Source organism: Mus pahari, chromosome X (assembly GCF_900095145.1).
Source record: "Mus pahari chromosome X, PAHARI_EIJ_v1.1, whole genome shotgun sequence".
NCBI lineage: Eukaryota > Metazoa > Chordata > Mammalia > Rodentia > Muridae > Mus > Mus pahari.
Genome location: NC_034613.1, coordinates 97,820,043 through 97,847,034, shown reverse-complemented (window position 1 = coordinate 97,847,034; position 26,992 = coordinate 97,820,043). Strand labels below are relative to the sequence as shown.

The following is a 26,992-nucleotide window of genomic DNA, read 5'->3' as shown; positions in this document are numbered from 1 at the left end:
ATTTTTTACAAATATGTCCTATTATAAAATGTCCAGTTTCTGCTCAGAGCATTGTATTTAAAATTTCTGCTTAACCAATGTCCTTTATAACATTTTTTAAAAGTATGTTTTGCAAAGTATTCACTATGTGTTAGGAACTTTGAAGACAAGCATTTCTACTGTAAGTATACTATCTTCAGTTGAAGTTATATGTAATAAGTTTAGCATAGGTCGAAAGAAAACCATATGTTGCCCCCCTTTTCCAGTCCCCCCCCCTCGCAGAGTTTTTCTCCCCATTCCTCCTCACCTTCACCTCTGAGAGGATTCTCTCCCACATCCTCCTCCCTAGGGCATCAAGTCTCTCCAGGATTAGAGACTCCCACTAAGGCCAGAAAAGGCAGTCCTCTACTACATATGTGCTGGGGGTCTTGGAACAGCCCATGTATTCTCTACGTTTCTTTCTTACAGTATGTAGAACAACAGTTAACAAATCATATCATGTTGAAAACCAGGTAATTTTTGATGAAATACAGAGGCCTCTTGTAGCCCAAATTTTATAAAGGCTTATTTTCAAAGGAATTTTAGGTAACATATACAAAGACAATTGTATGTTTCATAAAGTTATAAGACAATAGTGGTCTTTATAAAAATTATATTTCATTTAAGTGTATTTAACAATATTTTGATAACATGGTAGTATTCTGTGATGCAATGTTTTATGGCATTTTAACCTTATACAACCTGGAATGGCGTCAGAATTTTCTTTCTTTTTTCTTTTTTTCAAACCTAAGAAGACATTTAAAAATAGTATTTCTCCTATGGAGAATTAATGCAACAATCCCTCTACTGCAGCGAGCATGCAGGGGATTGAGGGAAGCAAACATGAGAATACAGCCTAGTCTGCTAAACGTGGAAAATTCTGTAGGTCAGGTGTTGACAGCCCATCCCTAGCTATGTGTTAGCAGTTGGAAACACTGCTGCCATAGTCACAACGTAACAATATTCCCCAAGCAAATGAGAACATTCATTTGGGCTTTGAGTCTAGTTCAGCTTCTCTGTGGGAAGTAGACCAGTGGTGTTTCCTGTGAATTCTTTGATTATTAGCAGGAAATTGACAGTGAAGATGGTGTCAAACACCTTGGTCATGACTTCCTGTGTGTCATCAGTACTCTCTTGCCAAAATCAGAAGTCTGAATACCACATGACAAACACAGCTTGCCATGGGTCAAAACAGTCTACCACCAGGAAGATTATTTTTTCTAAATATCATTAGAATCTGATAGATTATAATGTCTTAACATCAGATATACTAACAAATATTACTGCACAATTTGTCATCCTATTGGTGAGCAAAATTAACAGGAAAAAAGACTTTCCTACATAAAATGTATAGTCTACAGGTTCTTAACCATGTCGAATTTTGCTTAGTGGCTCTATTATATCCTTAATTGCATTATTCTAATTTTCTCAGTGTAAAAATAAATACAAGTTTTCTTGTGCACTGATGTTGTATACCAGAAGAATATTACCTAACCCCTACTCTACTGTGGCTTAGCTGCTTATGTGAATCTAAAAGAATTAAATTTGGAAAGATAGGAAAATATTAAATCCTATTCAATGAATGTCATTTATCTCCACCATTGGTAATTTTCATTATGTCCTATATAGATTATAAACTACTTTCTCAATACAGATTAAAATAAATGGCATCAATATACTCAAAATTTGTCAAATGTCAAAATGTGGCCACATTTACTTTAACTTTTTAAAGCTTTACTCATTTTTATTTCTATGTACATCGGTGTGCCTCCATATTTGCAGCATGTGCATGTAGTTTCCTGGGGAGACTAGAAGAGGTTATCAGATGGCCTTGCTATTGGAGTTATAAATGGTTCTGAGCCTCCTGGTGTAGGTGCTGAGAACCAAACCTCTGAAAGAGCAGTAAAGAAACTAAGCAACTGATTCTCTTGACTGTAACTTTCATTCTCAACTTTCCTAGATACTACTCCAGCGTATTTACTTCTAGCTTCCTCTTAAGTTTTGTACATTACATATGTGTGTATTTTTTGATGTATAGAAGATTTTTCTATATGAAAAGTTGATTTTTTTAAATAAATGATTGCCAGTCGCGAGTGTTCTTTGCAAAATTTCTGTTGCCAATCAGCTTTTACATTTTTAAAATACAACACCTAGTAGGAGAGATTAGCTTTCATGAATTTTTTTTTATTTATGATAGTCACTTGTATGATATGAGAATTTGGACAGTTGTTTGTATGTTTATAGGGTATAGTCATCGCAAACTATTCACACTTGTAAAGCCAAAAGCATAGTTGTTAGTTTTGCAAGGTTGACCTCAGGCAGAATAGTTAGTTTGATGGACTCCTTAAAAGTTGGTATATAAAACTTTTGTTCATTAGAGAGAATGGATATAGAACTAAGTTATGCAAGGCTTATGGGGAAGAACACTAAGGAATTCCAAATTGTAGTTTCTAGCATGTTTCCTCACTGAAAGATCAGAATATTATATCTCTCCAAATGCAGGTATATGACCAATATGTATGGTCAACCAAGAAAACTCAACTTGACCATCAGTTTTTCATTTTTTTTTTAACTGAAACTTCAAAACTTAGGCACAACTTCCCTTGTAGCTGAGATCAATATCCAGCCCTTTGGAGTTTAGTTGATATTTATCAAATGACCCAACATTCTCCCTCCAAATCAAACTGTTGGCCTGACCACTCCTACCCTAAAACCATCTAGTCCACCCTGTCCTGTCCCTAAATCGGTTATTTAAAGCTAGCGTTTGAACCATTATCTCTAGGGAAACAAACAAACAAACAAACAAAGCACTCCTTTCAGGCCTGACATTTAGAGGGCACAGAGATTACCGCCAGAGGCTGGAGACCATGGCTAGATCTTAGATCTTCTTTAGTTAAACTAAAATTATTTATTGCACATAAATGTCCATTTGTTTGTGAATTCTCCTCTATATATGTTAGGTTTATGTTGGTATATAAACCCACTATTTTAAAATAAACATATGTGTAATTCTGCATACCATATACTTTATATCTTCTTTACAAATATTATTTTGTTTATTCTTCAAAAGAAGCTTATGTGAATAAGTGATAATATAGGGCTGGTGTGGAAAAGTAGATATACTGGAGCTCATTATCCTATTTCCATGGCCACACATCTAGTATGTGGCATACTTGGCATATGAAGCCAGGCAGTCAAAATTCTTCCCTAACCCCTATGCCTTAGATGTGCAGGAAAAAAAGAAAAAGTTGTACATATCTTCTTCCATGCATATAGCTAGGGTTACCTAACATATTTAAGTAGCAGTAAGATTTGCTACTCTGAAAAGTATGCATCTTCAATTTTACTGTAACAAACTTTTATTCTTACTGAAAGATTTAATAACTACTATTGCGTCTTTTCTTAACAATTATTTACCTTTTAACTTTCTTTTTTTTACATGTCTAAATGTTTAAAGTTCTATATTTTGTCGATTTTAGGCTGAGTTTTATGTTTTATTGGAGAATCTGTTTCTGACTCATATCTTCCTATATGCGTGTCTAGTGTTGCTTCTCATACTTAACACTTGTACTTTTCCTGGAATTGATTCTGAACACAGTGTGAATCAGAGATGATTCTTGTGATAAATATAACCTGTTGTCCTCAAATCTTTTTGCCACGACCCATTTTACCCTGATTCATAGTACCACTACTTTCACAACCATTTCCATGTATACATATACCTATATGTTAACTTTCTATGTCTGCTCTAACTGACTCAATAGGACAAAACAACACCAATTTATTATCTTCCATTCCTGGAGGTCAGCAGTCTGAAAGAGACCAGCAGGACTGCATTCCTTCTTAGGGCATGAGGGAAGGCTCTGTTCCTCTCCTTTTCTAGTTTAAAAAGGCCACCTGCATTCTTTGGCATGGCTCCACCTTATACAAACAGCATCACTCTGACCTCTACAATCATCTGCACGTCCATGTGTCTGACTTTAACCTTCTTGTTTCTTCTTTTGAAGCCCTTGTAATTGTGTTGTGCTCACCAGGATTATCTGATTGCAGGAACCCTAATGTTATGTACTTATAAAGTTCTTCACACCACGCAATCTCTACAATTAGGGTGTGGGCATGTACTGGTGTGAATATTCAGTCTACCATACTTTCTGATATTGCATTGTTCTTTTTTCACATTTTTGATTAATTCATTTTAAGCATATCTATAACCTCTGTTCTGTTTAAACAAGGACTCTTAGCTTGAGCTGTCCTTTAACTTGTGTCTACAAATTCCCACTTAAGGCTTGGTATGTTTCTTTCTGTGCTGTGTAATTGTAGGTTTTAAAATCATCACTGTGGGACTCTAAATTGTAAAAGTAGTTGAAATCCACAATTATCATTTACCCAGAGCCATTTTTCTTGATATTTTCTTGGTAATGGGTATAATTTCAAATTTATGTCATCTGTGAGTGTAGAACCCTGATTTTAATACAGAGGTATAAGCTTCCTCTACCCTGAGCTTAGACAAATCAGCATTCTGTTTCTCTCTCTGCCCCAATAGTGAGTTCATATCTTTCCTAGGTAATTTTACAGAGGTGTATTTCTGTAACTAATCAAATGTCATGAAAGATGATTTCCTTTTCTGCTCCATGTCCTGTCCAGATCTTAAAGCTTGCTCTTCCTAAATCAGTGTTGAATAGCTGACTGAGCCAGTGTACTCCTTACAGTATCTGCTGTACTAGCTGTGTGCTGAGGTTTTAGTTTCTAGTTAGCTTTGGCTCCTAGAGATTTGCTTACCTCTATAGTACCTGACATCTTCAAAAAGTCTCTTAAAGCCTTCCTTGCTCAGCCTTTCTTTCCCCTTGTCTGAGTGTCTCATGTATCTCCTCTGAAGAATATTTGTGCTTTATGCACCTTAGAAATGCAGGAGTTCATTTTAGGGGGACATTTAACTCTTGCTTAGGAACAGTTTTGACTTGGTTACAATTTTAGATATCAATATTATATTATTAATAGGGATTCCTTTGTTGCATAAAGAAATTGCTAATATTACATTGCATCTGAGAAATTTTAATATAGTGAACATTATATATGATCAGATTTCTTTTTTTGTAATGCCAGTTACTATGTGTTAGATACCTAAATATTTTTACCTTAGTTTCAACCCAATTATCCTAATTGTCATTTTCCTATTTCTTTCCAGAATGTGTGCTGTGTTTGGTGGAATCTATTGTCTTCGCCATTCTGTACAGTGCCTTGTAGTGGACAAAGAATCCAGAAAGTAAGGATGCTATAAGTAACCTTCTTATATTTATATACCAGACAGCGGTGAAAAATATAGAAGTTGCTTTTCAAAAAGTGATTCTTGAAAGATCCTCCTTGGTATTAATAACATATCAACCTTGATTAAAAGTAATTTGTGTTTAGGTCTTCCAGAACAAGGAAAGTGAGTTCAGAATATAGAAACTAAATTAATTCCCCTGCAATATGACTATAGCTCCTGATCATTCAAGCTTGGAAGACAAATCATTTCAGCTGCCGGGGGTAGGTGATGAGTGATGTTAGTTTTCCTTGTGGCCTTACCTCCTCTAATTGATTTTCATCAGATGACAACAAAGCCCTCTGTTATTGCATTTTTAAAAATGGAGCTCACCTAAAGACTCATCAGATTAATCTCTGCTGATAATGCATGTCACTTCAAGAGAAAAGACTTTAATGAGTTTTTAGGTAGATTGTTGTCATAAACTATGCTGCCCTGTTATCTGAGGATAAATTCTTTTACAACAGAATCAGCCTATAAGCAGGATGAGGGCTAAAGGATGAGTTTAGCCATTTTCTTACATAGCTGAGCATCATCTCTTTACCTGTTTGTATTTTAATTATTTTTTCTAGAACTTATTATTATTTACTAATACATACTCTTGTCTGAATTAAATTTAGGTAAAACACCATTGTACAATTTCTAAGTAGTACTTTGAAAAAGAAAAGGCTCAACTGGATGGAGTTTTAGGAACTGTTAAAACTGTCGTTTTTCTTCTTTCATAGATGTTCTCAAGTACCTATTGAACTATATTTTATAGATGATTATTTTAGGGCCATATTAAAAGTGTTGTTGAAATTATAATATAAAATCTTAAATGGCTTGTTTCTTTATGCAGTAATTCTGTAGAGTCTAAATGGGATAAATTGGCCATTAATTTCTCATAAGTGGATTATAGTGTTATAAGTAGTTAATTTAGCTAAGATTTAGTTCTAGAAATAAGTAATACCGAGGAGCTTTGCAGCTTTATGCTGTAAAAATTGACACATGATTTTAACTTCTTATAAAGTATCATTAGCAACAGTACAGAATCGCACTATCTAAATAAAAGAGGTGACAGTATACAAAGACTATCACTAAAGTGTTTAGAAATTCAGATTTTGGCATGAGGAACTCTATGGAAGGTAATGAAGGAGCAGTTGTCTTTATGCCTCACAGTTTGTTTTTCCTTGTACAGTGACTTTGAAACAAGAAGGCTTCCCTGTGACAGAAAGGCAGATAACAACTTGCTTGTTTGGTGTTTATTTGCTTAGGTCATTTTTATCATCTTTGGGCACTATTCCAGTACCACATGTTGGTCTCAGTGACATGAAGAATTTGCATGGATCATATTTCTTGTTGGCTCTTTCTTGCTTGTTTGCTTGCTTTCTTAAAATAGGTATGCTAGTACTGTAATAGCATTTGTTGAAATAAAGGATGCATTTACCTTACCTCTGACTTACATTTATGAAATATTCTGAACAAACTATCTACTTTCATGAACTTATACTGATTCTAGTTGGAACAGATAGGTGAAGACTAAAGGTCTTAGATATCATAAGAGCCCCCAGACTGGCAATTTTAAAACTATAAAGCGACAAGGAAATTGACTATTCTTTTAAATATCACCAGGAATTAATTTTTTGTTGGCTTGGTTTGTTTGCCGTTTTGAGATAGGTTTTCACAGTGTACCTCAGAGTACAGATGCTTCTTACCACTTTTGGATGGAAAACGAGTTATAAGCAATATCCCAGTAGAATCTAATATAGATTGTTTTAGATGACATTGAGAAATAGTGTTCTGTAGGGTGAATTTAAAGATTTCAGTAAGAGTACTATATTCCATGATGAGCTTGGGAATCCTAATATTAATTTATTCTAAGCCTTTGTCTAGATGTACTTGCCCGATATACTGGCAGTATGAACTTTATGTAGTAGGCAACTTGCTTATAGTTTAAAGTCTTTTGTATCATCACACAAGTCCCGAAGTACCATATTTATTAACAAAACCCAATCCTGCAATAAGAGGGGCTATTGAATAATATTAGGGCTGTGAATGATAGCAAGTCCTTTTTATGACAACCTCGCTAATATTTGCAAGATAGTTTCGAAGAATTCAGAAATAGTCATTGAGTCTTCTTTTAGACTTGACCTATTTGGTTACATTAAACAATACTGGAAAATATATAGCTGGCTCTTCTTTAACCTTTAGAAATAAGTGATCTTAAAATGTTTCATATGCTGAAGTGTGGGTCAGTTGTCACATTATTGGGTAATGAGAAATTAGAAACAAATTGAACACTTTATTGTGTCTATTTTTTTTTAAGAAACTAGCACAGTGCCTCTTTTATGCTTACCCTTTACCAACTCCCATGCTAGTTGTTATGGTGTGATATGATATGACAAAAAAGTAAATAAAATATAGGTCCTCTGTTTGTAATTTGGGATTGAAGGGAACAGTGCAGCCTTCAATGTCACATAGACTGTATTTGAATTCTGACATTGATATTTTCAATCTCTGTGAACCTAAGCAAGAAGTTTAACCCCTCTGTGCCTCCGTGTTATTATAAAAAGTGGAGTGGCTGACAAGCCATACCTTGTATGGTTGTTGTAATATTACCAGAGCAGATAAGCATCATAAAACCATAGATTACACATACAGGTAGTTCAGTAGTATATGTAATTGGAACCTTGGCATGCCATAAAGAAGAAGGCCCGTTGTGTTCTATGCTTTGCCCAGAAGTGTGACTTAGAATTTTTAAGTAGTGTTAAGTAATTTCAGCAATGATTTGGAAGGAACATAATGAAAAGAGACTCTTTACCTCCAGAACCACAATTGGGTGCCCTTTTCTTGTCTTTATACTGTTTGCTCTCACAGAATACTTCAGTTGTCCATCCTTTCTCCAATTCATGCAAGTATTAGCTGTTTTCTATGTTCCAGGCACTGGGAATGCAGATGAGAACAAGACAATCAGGATTTTTGTTTGGTCTGCAGATCAAGCTTTCCTCTATGAAGAGGAAATACAGCCAGCCTTCATGGCTTTATATCTCCAGATAAACTCGAAGGCCTTCCAGGAGACAGTTGACCACTGTATGGAACTCATTTCTTTCCCCTTTTTGTTTTACATCTTGACAGATACCACTGAAGTGATTGTGTGTTTCTGTACCTGAGACATTCTCATATTTATTTGCTTAACTCTGTTTGATCCATAAAAACATTGTGAATGTAGCACTGCCACCCAACTACATTCCCTGATACTCTGCCAATTTGTTCAAAGCTGAGTTAGATACCTCACTTAGTACTCTGCAATGGCCTTTCCACACCTTACCGCTGAGCGATACTATTATTTTTAAATTGCCTGTGTCTGCATCTTCATTATTACCTATTTCTATGTTGATTAAATGTGCTAACAGTTTCTTAGACTTCCACTGCCTTATTAAATGCGCCTGTAGTCTAAGGCAGTAGCAGTGGGGTGAGAGAAAAGAGGCTAATTACAAGAAATATTTTAAGGTAGAATCTATAATAGTAGCAGATTAGTTATGAAGAGAGATTTGGGTGGAAAAATTATAACTGCTGGTTAAAGCTGTATTTGATAGAGAGATTACAAGGGAGGAAGACAGATGTAGGGCTGTGATAAAGTCAGTTTGGAACATATCATGCTAGATATATAAAGGAAGTAGGTAATGATAATTTAATTGTGTACTTGAAATGTGATAAGAACAGATTTTAACCATCTTTGCTCCCCAGTGGTAACTGTGGGTGGTGACTGGGTGATTCTGTTATTTGTTATACAGTGTATAATACACCAAATTATCACATTGTATTCCTTGCGTAGATATGGTTTTTATTTACCAATTAGGTATTCTTAAAAGATTAAGTAGACTCTATAAAGAAAGAACAAATTACTACATAATTTAAAAGATTTTCATAAGATACATCTTATGAAAATGTCAGAGCAACAACTAAAATCCCAGTCTTGTTAATGGGTTAAAATGACTGTAGTAGATGTTCAGCCCAGAAATATTGTGAATATTTTGAAACCATTTTTTGAACAATGTGAAACTGAAACCTAATGCCTTTGAGAAAACTCACAAGCTGTGTCCAATAGGAACACCTGTTTTGTTTCGTTCCGTGATTAGGAATCTTATCATGTCCTTAATTAACATTTTTCTTTTTTATTACTTCATTTCTACTTTCCATACTGTGTAATTACCTGGGGCTTCTGAAGATCAAAGGGATTGCATAGCTGTGACTGCTGTTGTTTCGTCTCTTCTTGACTAAGTTCCAGATGTTTTCTTTTAGACTTGCTGAGGGTTTTTTTTCCCCTCCCTTATTGTCAGTTTGCAATGGATGCTCTCATATCCGTGAACCAAGAGCTGAGTAAGTGCTGTGGTTTGTTGATTTAGAAAGCCTTGCCCATGAAATTTTCTGTCTGGCTTCACTGATTCTTATGATCAGCTTGGTCATTGTGTCCCTGTAACTAGGAACTCCTATCATGTTCCTTCTCAATTTACTATTTATGAGGCTCAGCAAGGCCCTCTGCTAAGTCCGAAATGCTGTTAATCTTAATGGCTTCCTCAGGTTTATGTGGGAGGAGTAGGCAGGAGGGTATTTTAATGTGTCTGGCAGCACTGTTTCATTTTGTTGTTTTCCATTAAGCGAATGTCATCTAATTTTTATATTAATCTTTATAATACAGATTAAAAGTAGGTCCCAAATCAATATCCGTTCTTCATTGTTCTCCCAATTAGGCTGAATATATGGCAATAAGTTAAGTATCTGAGGGAAAACAAATCTTACCACTTGCTTAACATGCCTTGGTTTGCAGAGCTTTTCTTAGGCCTACTGCCTCAGTACTTGAGGGCAAGAATGAGGCTAACAGGTGAGTCATCTTGTTACCATCTACCAGGCTAAGACTGAGCCTTCATAACTGTCACCTCCCTCTGTACAGATGTGCATCATTTCTCTCTATCTGTAGCTCTTTACTTTTTTTTCACACAACATAAAGATGCAGGAGTAGCAGAGGCTTCGCTATGATTCTTTCTTGGGACTCGGAAGCTTATCAGAATCTCCAGGGGTACTTATTATTTGAAAAGTCCCCCAGGTGTGATTCTGATTTGTTTCCCTCTCCTGCACCTCCTCCTCCCTTGGAAATCAGTTTCATCTGAAGCTTCTGCATAAACAAGCACAGTCATTAGCATCTTATCCCTGCATAGTTGAGCTTGCATTATTTACTCTCTGCATTATCTATAGTAATTCTTTCTAATGCTGTAACACCTGAAACCAGTGTCTGCCAGTCACCAAGGGATCTCTATTAGACTTTGGAAGTAAACAAAACAGCAAAGACTTCATAAACTTGACTTGAAGGCTAGGTTTATTCCTGGGTTGCTTTGTTTGTTTGTTTGAGAATGGGAGTTCTTTGAAAAGGCACAAAGTTTCAAGATTTATATGAAAACACTCTTTTCTCAGTTTTAGTCCAACATTGTACATGAAAAGTTTCAAGCCTTTGCCAACATTGAGTTTAAAGTAAAACCTGTTATATCTTCTGCTCAATTTCTATAATGAATATCACAGTTTACCTACTTCTTCACACATCTTCACAGATACCCACTCCTTGAGCCATCTATTGATTCATCTTTTATGCATTCCATAGTAACTGTCAGATATCAGTAAATTTCACCCTAACATTTCAATATGAGCATCCTGCTCTATAGTTCAGTGCTTTCCATTGTCTTTTGAAATATAATTATGGTTGTATCCCATTTTAAGTACTCACCAGATGGGTTCAAACAAAAGACAAATATGTGTACCCAAGTCCTATCAATATATAACAGGACGTTATATTCCCATTTATTTTCCTGCCTGAATTATTACCACTTCAATTTCTATAACTTCTTACTTAAAAGTAAGAAATGCTTGCCAGTGATTACAGGATAAATATAATCAATGTACCATGACAATTCAGCAGATAACTCGTCTCCATTTTTCTCAACTAGTTTGATTTTTAAAATGTTTATGAATGCTTAAGAAACTTATCTTTCCACTTTTCAAAAGTTATCTTGGCCAATATTTAATGTAAGTCCTTTGTGCTAATTAAGTGAAGTATTTTGTAGATTAGATGAGCTCTAGTTTAAGAAAATGCAGGAGATTTGAAGTGTAGGCAAATGGAGAAATCATGTAAGTATTAATACCCCAAATTTATATTAAAATTGCTTAAATGTTTAGAAGTATGTATATAACATCACCAAACATAATTGTCTAACCTGTCAGCAGTAATATGCTATTTCTTCAATAGTATCAATGAAATACAAATTTAATTAATTTGATTTTAATTTTAATTCTTCCTGTTATTCCCTTATTTTGCTTGTTTAGAGCAATTGAGGATACTTCAATTTATAGCAGAATATTTTATTTAGAAAGTTTTAACTTTATTTATTCACTTTACAACCCAATATCAGCCCCTCCTCTCCTCCCCGTACCCCTCACACAAATTCTTCCCCCATTCGACCAAAAGGGAAGACTTTTGAGAAGGGAAAGCTCCCCTCTGGGTCATACTTCCCACTAAACAACTCCCCACACACATCAAGTTGCTACAGGATTATCTTCTCCCACTGAAGCCAGACAAGGTGGTCCATTTAGGGATGTAAGATGCATAGGCAGGCAGGTAGGCAACAGTCCTAGGGACAGCCCCTGCTCCACTTGCTGGGGGACCCACATGAAGACCAAGCTTATAGCAGAATATTTTATATATGATATGAATGTGAAATCATTTGCTTACATTTTTATGAGGACCAGCATATAAGTTTATTTCTAATAAAATAATTCTGGTACCAAAAGAAGCTGTGACAAAAGCAAATTGATATTTCCATAATAAAAAGATATAGCAAACATAACAGTCATTTGCATATAGTTCCTGAAATATTGCATAGAGGCTTTGTCAGTGCTGGTAAGTCCGTTTCAAGGATGTCGCCCTTAGTCCATTAGTTTGGATAATGAGCCCTATAAAGTACATTTATAACTTGTGGCACTGCAAGGAGATGGATTCTAATTTTCATCCTTTTATCTAGACACATTGAAAGAAGGTCAATGGAGGGTTCTATATGATTCATTGTCCCCACACATATCAGATGACAGAGACCTGAGAATGTCCATGCATAAGTGTTTTCCTTATTTGGAAAGAGCACTTGAAAGAAATCTTTCCATGATTATCCTTTGAAGTAAAGTGGAAACAGATATTAAAAGAAGCTCTAGCTCCTTTTTTCTGTTTAAAACATTATCAAACAAGCGCATGACCAGATAGCTGTTCTTGAACAAAAGAGAAAGCAACACTTAACAGAAAAATAAAAAGCCTTTAGTGGCTTTTACAGGTTGTGAATGCTACAACGCGATATTTAATCAGCTTTCTTTTCCTCTTAGAACTATTAAAGGTGGTAAAAAAGAAAGCCGATTTTCTAAACAAAGAAACAGCTTCTATGCTTCTAAATGAGAGGAAAGCTTGGAATTATGTAATGATGCTTTACTGGACTTACACTTACAGACTAATGGCAATACATGTATTTACATTTTTAAAAATGTCAGAATAACAGCCAGAATATGTCTAGTTCAGTGTCAGAAAATGTAGAGTAGTTGGCAATTTTTTTAAGCTTTACAAGGTTTCAGATGCAGAACCAGCAGTCCATTATTTAATTTTCTCAACTATTTCATTAATATGATCTTTTCTCTATGTTTATATTCTTTATAGATGTAAAGCAATGATAGATCAGTTTGGTCAAAGGATAATCTCTAAGCATTTCGTTATTGAAGACAGTTACCTTTCTGAGAATACATGTTCCGGTGTACAATACAGGTAAGGTGTCCTACACCCCAGTACACAAGGGAAGGGAAAACTTCTGTCCATTCTCATGGTTCTGTTTTTCTTTCTTTTTTTTTTTTTTAGGATATTTTCTTTATTTACATTTCAAATGTTATCCCCTTTCTCACCCCCCTCAAAACCTCCTATCCCCTCCCCCTCCCCCTGCTTCTATGAGGGTGTTCCCCCACCCACCCACTCCTACCTCCCTGCCCTCAAATTCTCCTACATTGGGGCATCCATCGACCCTTCACAGGACCAGGGGCCTCTCCTCCATTGATGCTTGACAAGGCCATCCTCTGCTACATATGCAGCTGGAGCCATGGGTCCCTTCATGGTTGGTGGTTTAGTCCCTGGGAGCTCTGGGGATACTGGTTGGTTGATACTATTGTTCTTCCTATGGGGTTACTCTTTCTCTAACTGCTCCATCGGGAACCCTGTGCTCAGTACAGTGTTTGGCTGTGAGCATCCACTTCTGTTTTTGTTGGGCACTGGTAGAGCCTCTCAAGAGACAGCTATATCAGGCTTCTGTCAGCAAGCACTTGTTGGCATCCACAAAAGTGTTTTGAGTTTGGTGACTGTATATGGGATGGATCCCCAGATGGGGCAGTCTCTGGATGGCCTTTCCTTCAGTCTCTGCTCCGTATTTCCTCCTGTGAGTATTTTGTTCTGCTTTCTAAGAAGGACCAAAGCACCCATACTTTGGTCCTCCTTCTTCTTGAGCTTCATGTTGTCTATGAATTGTATGTTGGGTATTCCAAGCTTCTGGGCTAATATTGACTTGTCAGTGTATGCATACCATGTGTGTTCTTTTGTGATTGGGTTGCCTCACTCAGGATGATATTTTCTAGTTCCATCCATTTGCCAAGAATTTTATAAATTCACTGTTTTTAATAGCTGAGTTGTACTCCATTGTGTAAATGTANCACATTTTCTATATCCATTCCTCTGTTGAGGGACATCTGGGTTCTTTCTAGCTTCTGGCTATTATAAATAAGGCTGCTATGAACATAGTGGAGCATGTGTCCTTGTTATATGTTGGAGATTCTTCTGGATATATGCCCAGGAGTGGTATAGCTAGGTCCTAAGCTATACCACTATGTCCAATTTTCTAAGGAACCGTCAGACTGATTTCCAGAGTGGTTGTACCAGCTTGAAATCCCACCAACAATGGAGGAGTGTTCCTTTTTCTCCACATCCTCACCAGCATCTGTTGTCACCTGAGTTTTTGATCTTAGCCATTCTGATTGGTGTGAGGTGGAATCTCAGGGTTGTTTTGAGTTGCATCTCCCTGATGACTAAGGATGTTAAACATTTCTTTAGGTGTTTCTCAACCTTTAGGTATTCCTCAGTTGGGAATTCTTTGTTTAGCTCTGTACCCCATTTTTAAAATAGGGGTATTTGGTTCTCTGGAGTCTAACTTCTTGAGTTCTTTGTACATATTGGATATTAGCCCTCTATCAGATGTAGGATTGGTAAAGATCTTTTACCAATCTGTTGGTTGCAGTTTTTTCCTATTGGCAGTATCCTTTGCCTTACATAAGCTTTGCAATTTTATGAGGTCCTATTTGTCAATTGTTGATCTTAGATTGGTATCAATTGATATTCTGTTCAGGAAATTTTCCCCTGTGCCCACGTGTTTGACTTCCCCACTTTCTCTTCTATAAATTTCAACTATATTATGGAACAATAGTGATAACAACTATATGGTACTCGTACAGAATCAGGCAGGAAGAGCAGTGGAATAGAATTGAAGACCCAGAAATGAACCCACACACCTATGGTCACTTGATATTTGACAAAGGAGCTAAAATCATCCAGTGGAAAAAAAGACAGCATTTTCAACACGTGGTGCTGGTTCAACTTGAGGTCAGCATGTAGAAAAATGCTGATTGATCCATTCTTATCTCCCTGTACAAAGCTCAATTCCAAATGGATCTCCACATAGAACCAGATAACTCTGTTTTTCAAGCACTATGCAGAGGTTTACCAAAGCAAAGGTATACTCTTTTTTTTCAATTTTTTGTTAGATATTTTCTTCATTTACATTTCAAATGCTATGCCGAAAGTCCCCCATACCCTCCCCCCACTCTACTCCCCTACCCACCCACTCCCACTTCTTGGCCCCTGGCGTTCCCCTATACTGGGGCATATAAAGTTTGCAAGACCAAGGGGCATCTCTTCCCAATGATGGCTGAGTAGGCCATCTTCTGCTACATATGCAGCTAGAGACACAAGCTCTGGGGGTACTGGTTAGTTCATATTGTTGTTCCTCCTATAGGGTTGCAGACCACTTCAGCTCCTTGGGTACGATTTTTTTTTTTTTTTTTACCATTCTTCCCTACTTGGTTCTGTTTTGAGGGAAGCCCAGCAGAATTTTTCTTCTCCTTTGCCTCAGCTGGAGTTTGTCTGTAGGTCATGCATCCTTCTTTCTTGAGCCAAGAAAAGATTAAAGCCGAACTTGACTGGGTTTTGACACTTTTATCCTTACTTAAATCTTTGAAACATGCCTTCTGCTGGTTACATAACAATAAATGAAACTTATCCGTGGAATCTCAATCACTGCTTTCCTCTTTCGTGCATTACAGGCAAATTTCCAGAGCAGTCCTGATTACAGATGGATCTGTACTAAGAACGGATTCAGATCAACAGGTGATTCAATCCTGTTTTTTCTTCTTCTTAGTATAAAAGCTGTGTATTTTAAGAAATACATGTACATGTAAATTTATTCCTGCACTAATTAACATGTCTGTCTTTATATAGCATTTTTATGGCAAGAACAGTAAAAGTCCACTCTTAGCAGATTTTAAGTTTCTATTATAGTATTTGTAGCCACGGCCCCTATGCTGTGTATTAAATCTGTAAGAGTGAGCTTTCATTTAATTACTTGGCAAACAAGGGCCTTTTGCTCAGCAGCCCGAGTCCTGGCCTCCTAAAAGACACTGATAACTATGATAGCATGTCTGCCTTCAAATACCACACAGCCTGGGGCTACAGATACAGACAAATAGGAAGTGTAGTTCAGTGTGACAAGGATTAGTGTGGTATAGTTTAAGGAAATAATATAGCAATTGATGTTTCACTTGGCACATTGGTCTGCCACTGTTGGTTGATAGGTTTGGGTCTGCCATTAAACCATAGGGTTTGTGAATATATCTCAGGGTGACAGGGAGACAGAGCTACAAAGAGAGCAAGTAGAGGCAATTTTTGGAAGAAGCTAGGCTATAAAATGTAGCCCCTGAAGAGTGATGTGGAAACGAAGAGGGCTATGTTTTAAAAAGTTGCTATGTATTTTATCTGTTTAAACAGAGTCAGCAAAGGAGTTGAGATACTCTGGTAAGAAAGAGTAATTTATGAGTTGAAGTCCAACCAAAATCAGAGATAAACCAGGCAAAGCACTGCCCTTAGAAATGTGACTTACATTTAAATAAGAGGATGAAAATGAGACTGTTAAGTTTGGGAATTGACAAATTCTGATCTTTAAATTATAAGTGAAGTCCTCTCTCAAGTATGAGGCTCACAAGCAAGTCAAACCTCAAAGAAAAAAACATGTGTTAATCACTTCATGGAGTGCACTGTTCTATGTATGTTTTCTTAAGCAGCATCAATGATCCAGTCAAGTGTGAAGATTGTAGACATACAGGATCATGCATCTGCTCCAGCCCTCCCATCTCTTTTAATCTTTTATTATCATTCTATCTGTTCATAGACATAGAAACCATTATCCCTCTATATCTTCTGAATATTAGCATCTATCTTCTACTTTCTTATTTTCCTTTGCCATAGATGCAAGGGTGGGTATCCTTCTAACACCTGCAGTTCCCATGTTGCCAGGGTCTTCCTCTGCAGCAACAGAGGAACTCCTCTTTCCCATGTCTGGTTATTAATTTTATCTGTATCAGTGAGGGCCACTTAAGAAAACTATGTAACCAAACAGATTGGCCCTCCCACATAGTTGTGGTTTCAGCTGAACTCAGCTGGGTCCTATTCACCTTACAAATTCTCCCAATGGTTTTTGATCCCTTGCTCATTCATCTCCATGGCTAGTACTGGTCTTTACTTTCTAACCTGCTCTGTTCATCTTCTTGTTTCTCTGGGTAAAATTAAATACCCACCGTGCACAAAGGAACTTGAACTTCTACCCTACCATTCATGCTATATGTGTAACATGACTGAGGAATCTGTCTCTCCTTTGTCCATTGGTAACTTCCTTCAGAGGTACCTTTGATACATACATGAGCAATTGAGTGAGCACACATACATAAAACTCACTCTTTAATACACACATACAGACACATCCACTGAGTTTTTAAAATAAAAACAAAAGAACCTATTCTATTGACTCTGTCTCCATCTGTACTGATTGCTCATTCTCTCCCCCTTTAAATAGTATTTTCTGTACAAGATTCTTGCTGCTTCCAGATCCTAAATTCAGTCATTTCTAAACCACTCTGTGGCTTCTGCCCATACACTTCCACTACAATTTCTCTTACTGAATATATTAAAAACCATGGTAGTCAGTGTCAGGGAACACCTTTTTTTCCCTTTCAAACAAATCTCTCTCTTTGTGTGTGTGTGTGTGTGTGTGTGTGTGTGTGTGTGTGTATGGATATTTTCTTTATTTACATTTCAAATGCTTTCCCCTTTCCAGGTCTCCCCTTTGGAAACCCCCTATTCCATTTCCCCTCCCTCTGCCTCTATGAGGGTGTTCACCCCACCTACCCACCCACTCACTTCCAACTTCTAGCCCTGGCATTCCCCTTCACTATGGCATTGAACACCTTCAGGCCCAAGGGCCTCTCCTCTCATAGATGTTCGACAAAGGCCATCCACTGCCACATATGCGGCCAGAGCCATGGTTCCCTCCATGTGTATTCTTTGGTTGGTGGTCCAGTCCCCAGGAGCTCCAGGGGGTCTAGCCTGGTGACACTGTTGCTCCCTGCTGTGAGTATTCACCTCTGTATTTGTCAGGCTCTGGCACTTGGTTTCTGCCAGAACTTTCCTGGTGGTTTTGATAATACTTTTTGCTATCTTTGGCTTCCATGCCTCGTGCCTTCCCCATAACACTGACGGTTCCTTCTCTGCATATCTGAAGCTCTTTTTTATCCTATCATTTAATTTCAAAATTCTCCCTTCATCCAACTACATTATACTTCTCTCCGCACATACAACAAATGGTTTTGTGTATCCCCGTAGTCTCAACTCCACATCAATGCTGGAGGCCACCTCCTGGAGGCTCGAGGGTGCCAGAACCATATGTCAAAGGTCTTTTGGGTTTCTGTCAAGAGATAGTAACTTAAAGGTGAAGCCACTGTCTTCTGTTGTCCCATTGCTTGTCATCTTGTGCTCACTGTTGCTGAGAACAGACCTGATGTTTACTGTTCAAGCCTCACAAACTTCCTTCTCTGTGACATCTCCTCAACCTTTAGGTCCTACCCATGTACTTCATAAATATGGTCTCAGTTCTTGACTTTCTCATGGTTGATTTACTCTTCCCATGTTTACCATCTCTTCCTTGTAACTGGTCACCCTGCTTCACATCCGTCTTTTTCAGACCCGTCTTTTCTCCATGTATCTGAGAAAGTTACAGTCCTTTATTACCCCCAGCCCTTTCCTCCCTTCCTCTCTTTCTCTTGCCCTCTTCCCACTTCTCTTTGTATCTTCACTTTGAATCAAAGGTAGAACTAAGAAGTGTAGAGAACAGGGAAAAACAAGAAGACAGTCCAGGCACACTTCATGGTGATAGTAGAGGACTGACTAGATTCTCCTTTAACGTCTCCTCTGTGAAACATCATGCAGCCAACATCTCAGCTTTCAGGTGAGGGAGGTGCTCCAGTAGAACAATACTGATTATATCTCAGTAATAAATCACAATAATTGCAGGAGCCAAAAGAAATTCTTCTATGTTGGTTGAGTAATTAAAGGAACGTTTTCAGTTATGGCCATATTTTTAGTCCTAGTCATTTCATTATTTCACAGTGTTCAATGTCTTGGTGGTTTCTCTCTTTGATGCTAAAGTACATTTTCTATCCTTAATAGCAGCAGAGGGAGTTAAAAGGAACATGGAGACCTGTTTTTGAGATATCATAAGCCCCAAAATAGATGGCAACTAGGACAGTATTGCTATCAAAACAATTGCTGTTTTAAAAATGTGTTGTAGTTGCTTCCTTTTTGGGTATGAATATGGCCTTCCTAGTCAAAATGTCACCACAGTACATGTAGGGAAAAGAGAAGATGGTGCTTTCTCTTTTGCTAGCATTTCTTTAAGAGGATATAATTTTCTCAGATTGAAGATTCCATAGAGGAATAACACTGAAACCTTAGCTCTACAGAGAAACATTGGTCTGGTTGCCATGGAAAGCCTTTACAATGTGAGCCATATAACATATAAATAGTAGATAAGGTCACTTATTAATGTATAATCTGATTTCAAGGAGCAGAGTGCTTATATTTTAACAGTAATATTATAGTTGCATTCCTTTCTGAATAGTATATGGTATGTGATGGAGTCAGTGTTAAAAATTTGAATTATTTGTGGTTGATAAGGATCATATAAACAGTAAATAATGAAGAAATTGGATATTGAGACATGTATGTTGCATCTTTTATGTTTTACTCCAAATAAAATCATTATAAGCCAAATTTGTTTTCAAATATCAAAGGATATTTGGGAATTTGGAAGTTAGCTTTATCAAGATAGCAAAATACAAGAGACCTAACAGTTATTTCTGTTATGTATTCCTGGTTTTCAGGTCTCCATTTTGACAGTGCCAGCAGAAGAGCCAGGAAGTTTTGCTGTTCGAGTCATTGAGTTATGCTCTTCAACAATGACATGCATGAAAGGCACATGTAAGCACAGTAATCTCAGTCTCTCTCTCTCTCTCTCTCTCTCTCTCTCTCTCTCTCTCTCTCTCTCTCTCTCTCTCCCCTAAGTGCTTCTTTTAAAACGTAGTTATTAAAATTTCTAATGATTATATAATACAGAAAATCTATATCAGACACAATACAGGTTTTGATACATATATATGTTGTGTGATGTATTACTTAATGTTGGAAGGTTCTATGCAGAAAATCTTGTCATCTGCAAACAGTGATGAACTCCAGCTTTTACCAGTGTAGATATCTTTTATTAAAATCGTATCTTGTCCAGTTGTTCTAGCTAGGACTTCTACCAGTGTGTGAATAGAAGCAATGAATGCGGATGTGCATCTCTTTTAAAGATATGCTTCTCCCTTCTTTCTGTCATACTGGGTACTGAAAATGCAGCCTCTTGTACGCTAGGTGATCTAGTGCAGAGCCACAACTTCAGCCTTCATATTCATGTTGACTTTAACACAATTTCTTTGCTTATTTGCAGAAAATGAACATCAAGAGTGATAACCGTATGGACTTAAAGAATTTGACATTAATCTTGATAGTGATTTTTACAGTGCTTAATATTTACCCAGTACCCTAGGGAGAAGTGGGTTTCCCTTCTGTGTCTCACTTCCTCTAGGTAGGTGCAAGTTCAAGTTTCCAGACCATAGCAAAATAGCGCCACAGCTGGGAAGCAAGTGTTCAGTACACAGAACTGTGGCAAATACTTTATGTCTAAACTATAACATGTGATTCAATTTACCATATGGAACATTTATTTTTAAATCTCTGTGATGTATAAATGTTTTACATGATTGTGACATGTGACTATTTTTTTTCTTTGTCATAGTTCAACAAATACAGATCAGAGAGAACGGTGACATTTGTCTTTCTGAGCCTGGGTTACCTCATTCAATATGATCTTTTCTGGTTCCATCCATTTCCCTGCAGAGTTCATGATTTCATTTTTCTTTTCAACTGAACAGCATTTCATAGTTCACATGAACCACATTTTTATTGTCAGTTAAAGAACATTTAGGTATTGTTTTCATCTCATGGAATAGACCTCAAATCCAATCAAAAGGTGGTTTCTTGATCCCATAACATTTGTGCCACAATAACATCAGTATATATTGCAGTCTGGTCTCTATTCTAGGCCACAGGGGGCCACAGGGTGTATAGATGGATGATACTATTAGTTCTCTCCTCCAGTACTCTACAGACTACCTACTTCTTAGCACCATGAATGTTCATCAGTTGGGGTGCAGCAGCTTCTAGTTGAGCATCAAATCTCAGTGTTCAATGACACAGGTGTTTTCTTCAGAAATAGAACTTTACCATTATCAGGTTGTGGAGAACAACCAGTAACCATGGCAATAACCTTTGATGTTTGGTGGGAGCATCTGTGGAACCCCTTTGGCCAATGATTCAGTAAGCTGTAACTTATTCCTGTCACTTGGAGCTTTTACTTGGTAGCATAAAATGCCTAGCTGGGATGCTGTCTCCTCCATTATCTTAGCAACCCTCTACAGTAGTAGATTTCCTTATGCTTTTTCCTTATGCTTTAGTATCAGCTGTCCCTTCCCATATTCCCTCCTTTACCCAGATCTCACATCTCCTTCTCTTTACCCTCTTAGAGAAGTTTCCCATTTAATGTTCCACAACACTGTTTTATCCTCTTTGGTAGATTTCCTCTTCTCCCCTTCTCCCTTAGGAGTTACATAACTACTCTGATTATTTTGTCATGTGTCTTTATGCCTTCGTCTATATAATTCTTTTCAACTAGAGTGACCTTGACAATATTTAAATCCTTCATCCTTCAGATTGTTACTCAGACGTTACTGTGTTTTAGTGGCTTATTCCTGCAGTGACATTTTTGTACCATTGTTTAGATAGAGCCCTGTATTTCTCTATAGATTAGCAATTTCATATTATTTACTATTTATTCCACATTAATGATTATAATAGATGATATATATTAAGTACCAGGTATATCCTTTTATCATGATTGACTATATTTTTTTTACAACTTATATCAATTCTAAGATAGATACAGCCCCATGTGCATTCTATAGTTTTAGCTAGACAAACGAGGTGTCAAAAACAAACTAGTCTTAAGGGTGACAGACAGAATAAGCAGGATTTGAACTTAGAATTTGAACATTTTAAGCTTACATTTTAATCACTGTACTATACTGCTTCTCAGAGAAATTCCAACATGACTATAGATGGAATGTTTTTCTTAAATGAAAAGAACAGAATTATGGCTTAATATATATATATATATATATATATATATATATATATATATATATATATACATTCCTTAGGCATGTTATTACTCATGCTTAGCCCCATTAAAAATGAAAATATAGATGCACTTTTATAAAAACATAACAGCATGTGATAAAGGGTTTGTTAATCAGCTTTATTAAATTGTTCTAATGCAGTAAGCACGTATCATTCTTGTTTTATAAATGACAATCTCTAAGTAAAGTTCTAACCTAAAGTTTATGAGTAGTGTACCCATTAGGTTTAGCAAATGAAAAATGAAAAATTGTAAAGAACCATGTCTTCATAAGTAATGAAGCTGGAAAAATGTATTGAAGTAAGTTGTTTTAGTCTCATATATCTGAAATTCTGGTGATGGGTTTCTCTCTTGACTTCATAGGAAATATAAAGAGAACACTGGTATTATAAAAAGAATTTTGGTTCAAGCCTCTACAGAATTACCTCAATTTAGTTACTTCAGATTGGTTCAGGTTTTTTTAGCTTACCGTGTCTTGTTTCTTCACTAGAAGATTCTGCTATTTAATTTTGTTTGTGGATGTGCATGTGTGGGAATAGGAATGCATATGTAAAACAATTGAGCTACATCCTAGCAATATCCCCTACCTAGCCTGGGAATTTCTAAGTCTTCCTTAGGAATTAGCCTAGATGATATTTAGAAAAATGGAGCTGCACAAGCCTCCAGAAGCCCCAGTCACGCAGACGCTTTTGTTTTTGTAATATATGACAGTATTTTAAGAAGATTGGCCAGGCTTACTTGTTTCTACCTTATACAATCTTCTCTGTGGTTTTTACTGTAGCTTAATCACTTTATATCAATTTAATATCAAGAATGTAGACAACCTGGTTGTTTTTCTCTTGCTCCTAGCCTGAAAGAGCTAAGTTTGAGTTCATTGCTTATACTTTGCCTTGTACCAGAGAAAAAGAGAAGTTTTTGATCATTTTAAATCTTTTCATTCATTATGCAGTATGTATTATATTTAAAGGTAATAGAGTTAATAGCTTGACATAATATGTAACAAGACAAGAAAGATACTGAGATACAAACTGATATGTTTATCATTTACTTACTATTGCTTGATTGATATTTGGTTTCTGATTTTTCTTCTTCCTTTTTTTATGCTTTAAGCCTGTTCACAGATATTTAGGAGCAATTTATAACTCAGATATTAAAAGATCTTTAATGGCATATTTCCTGTTGCTCCCTTACTTAAGAGTCATTGATGCACTGATGTTATATATAGTTTCAAGTTGTCTGTTCTTCATCAGTCTTCTAAAATAGAATTAGTCTGATTATATCACAGAAGGCCTCCACGTGTCTGATATTCACATTCTCTCTCTCAATCTCTCTCTCTCTCTCTCTCTCTCTCTCTCTCTCTCTCTCTCTCTCTNTCTCTCTCTCTCTCTCTCTCTCTCTCTCTCTCTCTCTCTCTCTCTCTCTCCTCTATTTCAAGGAAATTTCAAGGGAAAAATGCAGGCAAATATACTGTGCTTTTATTTTATATATACAAACCTGCTTCTGCCTCATTTTTTTTCTCATTTGAAGCTTCCCAGTGATAAGCATATTACTTCATTCTGAATGTCCACCATCACTGTCTTCCAAACTACTGCTCATTGTCTTGTGAAGGTTTTCTCCTTTTTCCTAAAGCTTTGAATAAAGCACATCATGGACACAATAGAACGTGTTCTTAAAATTAACATAATTATTTCTTCAGTCTAATTCAGAAACATTTTCGTTTTTTCTCTTGTCAAGAGAACGCTAAATAGAACTATGTTAATGTGCTAAGAGCCCACATTTTGGATTCTCTTTTCTGGATTTCCCATATTCATTCTAATTATGGTAAACTGTGAATGATAATCCAGTTTGCTTGTGATATATAGCTATCAAAAACTAAAATAGTACCCCAAAACATGCAAACTTTATGTATTTTCAGGCATTTAATTATAAAGGGATTTTGAAATGACTTGTTATTCCTGTGCATGATTAGTAGAAAAGCACATTTCTAGATGATTGCACTATATCTATCTATCTATCTATCTATCTATCTATCTATCTATCTATCTAATCTATCTATACCCACACACTTACACACACACACACACACACACACACACACACACACACACAGAGCCAGATAAATGGAACAAAGCCCCTGTACTTGCCCTGAAACCAGACTGTAATGATGGGATCCTGAGTGAAACTCACCATTCTTCTTATTGGAAGAATCACTTGACGAATGTTGGCAAGCACTGTAACTAATGTAGTTATACCAGAGTAGATCAGATGTAATCCACATATATTCCAGTATGGCTGACTGTATCCATTCCTCAGAGGAAACAAAATGAGATTTATAGAAAGTAAATTATGTGAACTTTGGTGACTTTAGGTATGGTTGTTAAAGAGATGCATTTTAAATACTCCAGAGATTACCCAAGAGCCAATCAACTTATATGTAAGATGCTCTTAATACAAAATTATGACTTTTATTGTAAAGATGGGCAAAGATTTAAGTGTTGAAAGATCTTGAGATAAAATCTGTTTGTTCTTCTAACATATGCGTGATACAAACTTACTGCTTTCAGAAAAAAAGCTGTTAACTCTTTATTAAAGATATCTTTTTATACTTTAATGGTAGTCTTTACCTTTCAAATTTTTGAAAATAATTATATAAGAACAAAATATGATATTATGATCTATATACATTGTCAGATCTATAGCTGAAATGATTAACATATCCATCACTGCTTGTACATATATACATTCATATATATATATATATATATATATATATATATATATATATATATTCCTACATATATATATATATATATATATATATATATATATATATATATATATATATATATATATATATATATATATATATATATATATATATATATATACACACAAACACACACATACACGCACACTTTGAAAAATCTATTGTTCATGCAGTACAGTCAGTCAATTTTGTAATGCAGTGCCCCAAATGTAAACTAATCGTTACGCTTGTCGCTCCTGTTCAACCACAACTTTGCACACTTTGATGATTGTGTCTTTTTCCTCTTTTACCCTTGGTTATGACTTTTCTTGTGTTCCCATAATGCTGACTTTTAAATGTGTGTGTGTGTGTGTGTGTGTGTGTGTGTGTGTGTGTGTGTGTGTGTGTGTGTATGTGTAGTTGGGGAGAGAATATATATATATATATATATATATATATATATATATATATAACCATTAATCTTTATTTGTTTTACATGTATTAAAATACCATTGTACTGCATAAATATATAAAATTATCATGTATTAATCACATACACAAAGCCATGCTGAAGGAGATGGAAATGCCAGTTATCTTGGTTTGGTCATTATGCATTGCATACATGTTTTATTGAATTACTGTACTATTATTCCACATATATATGTAAAATTAAAGTAACTTGTATAAAACAAGACTGGCTCCTAAGGAAACGAGAGATCCCTTCATTCAAAATAAAAATGTTTTTGATATCTTGTTGAATTTGTTTTTAGTACTTTAGAAGGGAGTCTCATAGGAAAGGGTGGACCACTGGTTACAAATGTCTTCAGTCACCTGTCCTTTATTCAGCACACTCTACTATGCAGTGGTGTCCTCGGGTACTTTCTTTTAGAACTAGAACTTTGTTTTAACTATCATTTATTATCTTTTAAACACATATCTCCCATTTCCTTGTTATGCTATATTAAAATTTACAGGTATCACAACCATTATTTATTACAGTCCATTGTAATTCAGCAGTGCCCTTGAAGGCTACTGAGGTGGTTAGACCTATGCTCCTCTATTGTGCTGTTGTCATTCCTGCATCTTCCTTCTTCTTGTCAGTCTGTTCCACTGTACCTGTCAGCAAGCTCTTTTTGTCCGCATAATGTACTGAATAAAAAAGAAAACAAAACAAAAATGTAACATTTAGAAGTCAAAATTTTTTCAGCACAAACCAGAAATAACTGTTCACAAAACTTGTTTGGAACACTGGTATCTCTCCCAAAATATCTTATCTGCTATTCATAATATGCAAAGGTTCAGAAAACAAGATAAATAAGCTTGCCTATAATATCTGTACTATTAGCATAAGGAAGTCTTTAGCAAGAAATTGGGCAGTAAATTTGTAATGTCTTGGGTGCTTATACTACCTGGTTTTTGACTATGTGAAAATAATCCTTTGCATAAGTGGCACATTATTGTACTTGCAATGATAATGAGAGACCAGTGATTAAAGCTGTCTATTTCATAGCCCTGATTAGGAAGTTAATGTATTGTTTGTAAAGGAGTAATATTACATTTCTAGAAATACTTACATTAACTCAAATTCATGTTCCCTTCGCTAATATGGTTTTCTGCTATTGGGGTGGTTAAGAACTTGACATTGTATTTTGTAAAACTAAACAAGTTGTATTATATACTAAATGAAGGGTGTTTTTTCCTTAAGATCACTTATGAATGAGCAAACATCATCTCTGTAACCTTTCTGTTTGACATTCAAGTTCATGTTTTTTATAGTTGTTATTCATATGCTATGCAGTTTGAAATTTTTTCCATACATAATAATCAGGCAGCAACAGCTGTTTTATTCTGGGATTTTATGTTACAGGAAGTTCTTTATCTGTAATATGATTATAGATTTGTGAATACCATATACAATAATGAATAATCTAAAGT

At 36.0% G+C, this 26,992-nt stretch overlaps 1 protein-coding gene across 1 annotated transcript in view; it reads left to right on the top strand.

The window, feature by feature from the left end:
• Window positions 1-26,992, top strand: part of Chm (CHM Rab escort protein) — a 132,734-nt gene that overhangs the window by 87,744 nt on the left and 17,998 nt on the right. Inside the window, exons 9-12 of the mRNA XM_021188022.2 lie at window positions 5,204-5,281; window positions 13,041-13,145; window positions 15,737-15,800; window positions 19,901-19,997. Coding sequence (XP_021043681.1) covers window positions 5,204-5,281; window positions 13,041-13,145; window positions 15,737-15,800; window positions 19,901-19,997 — 344 coding nt within the window. The remainder of the gene's footprint in view (window positions 1-5,203; window positions 5,282-13,040; window positions 13,146-15,736; window positions 15,801-19,900; window positions 19,998-26,992) is intronic.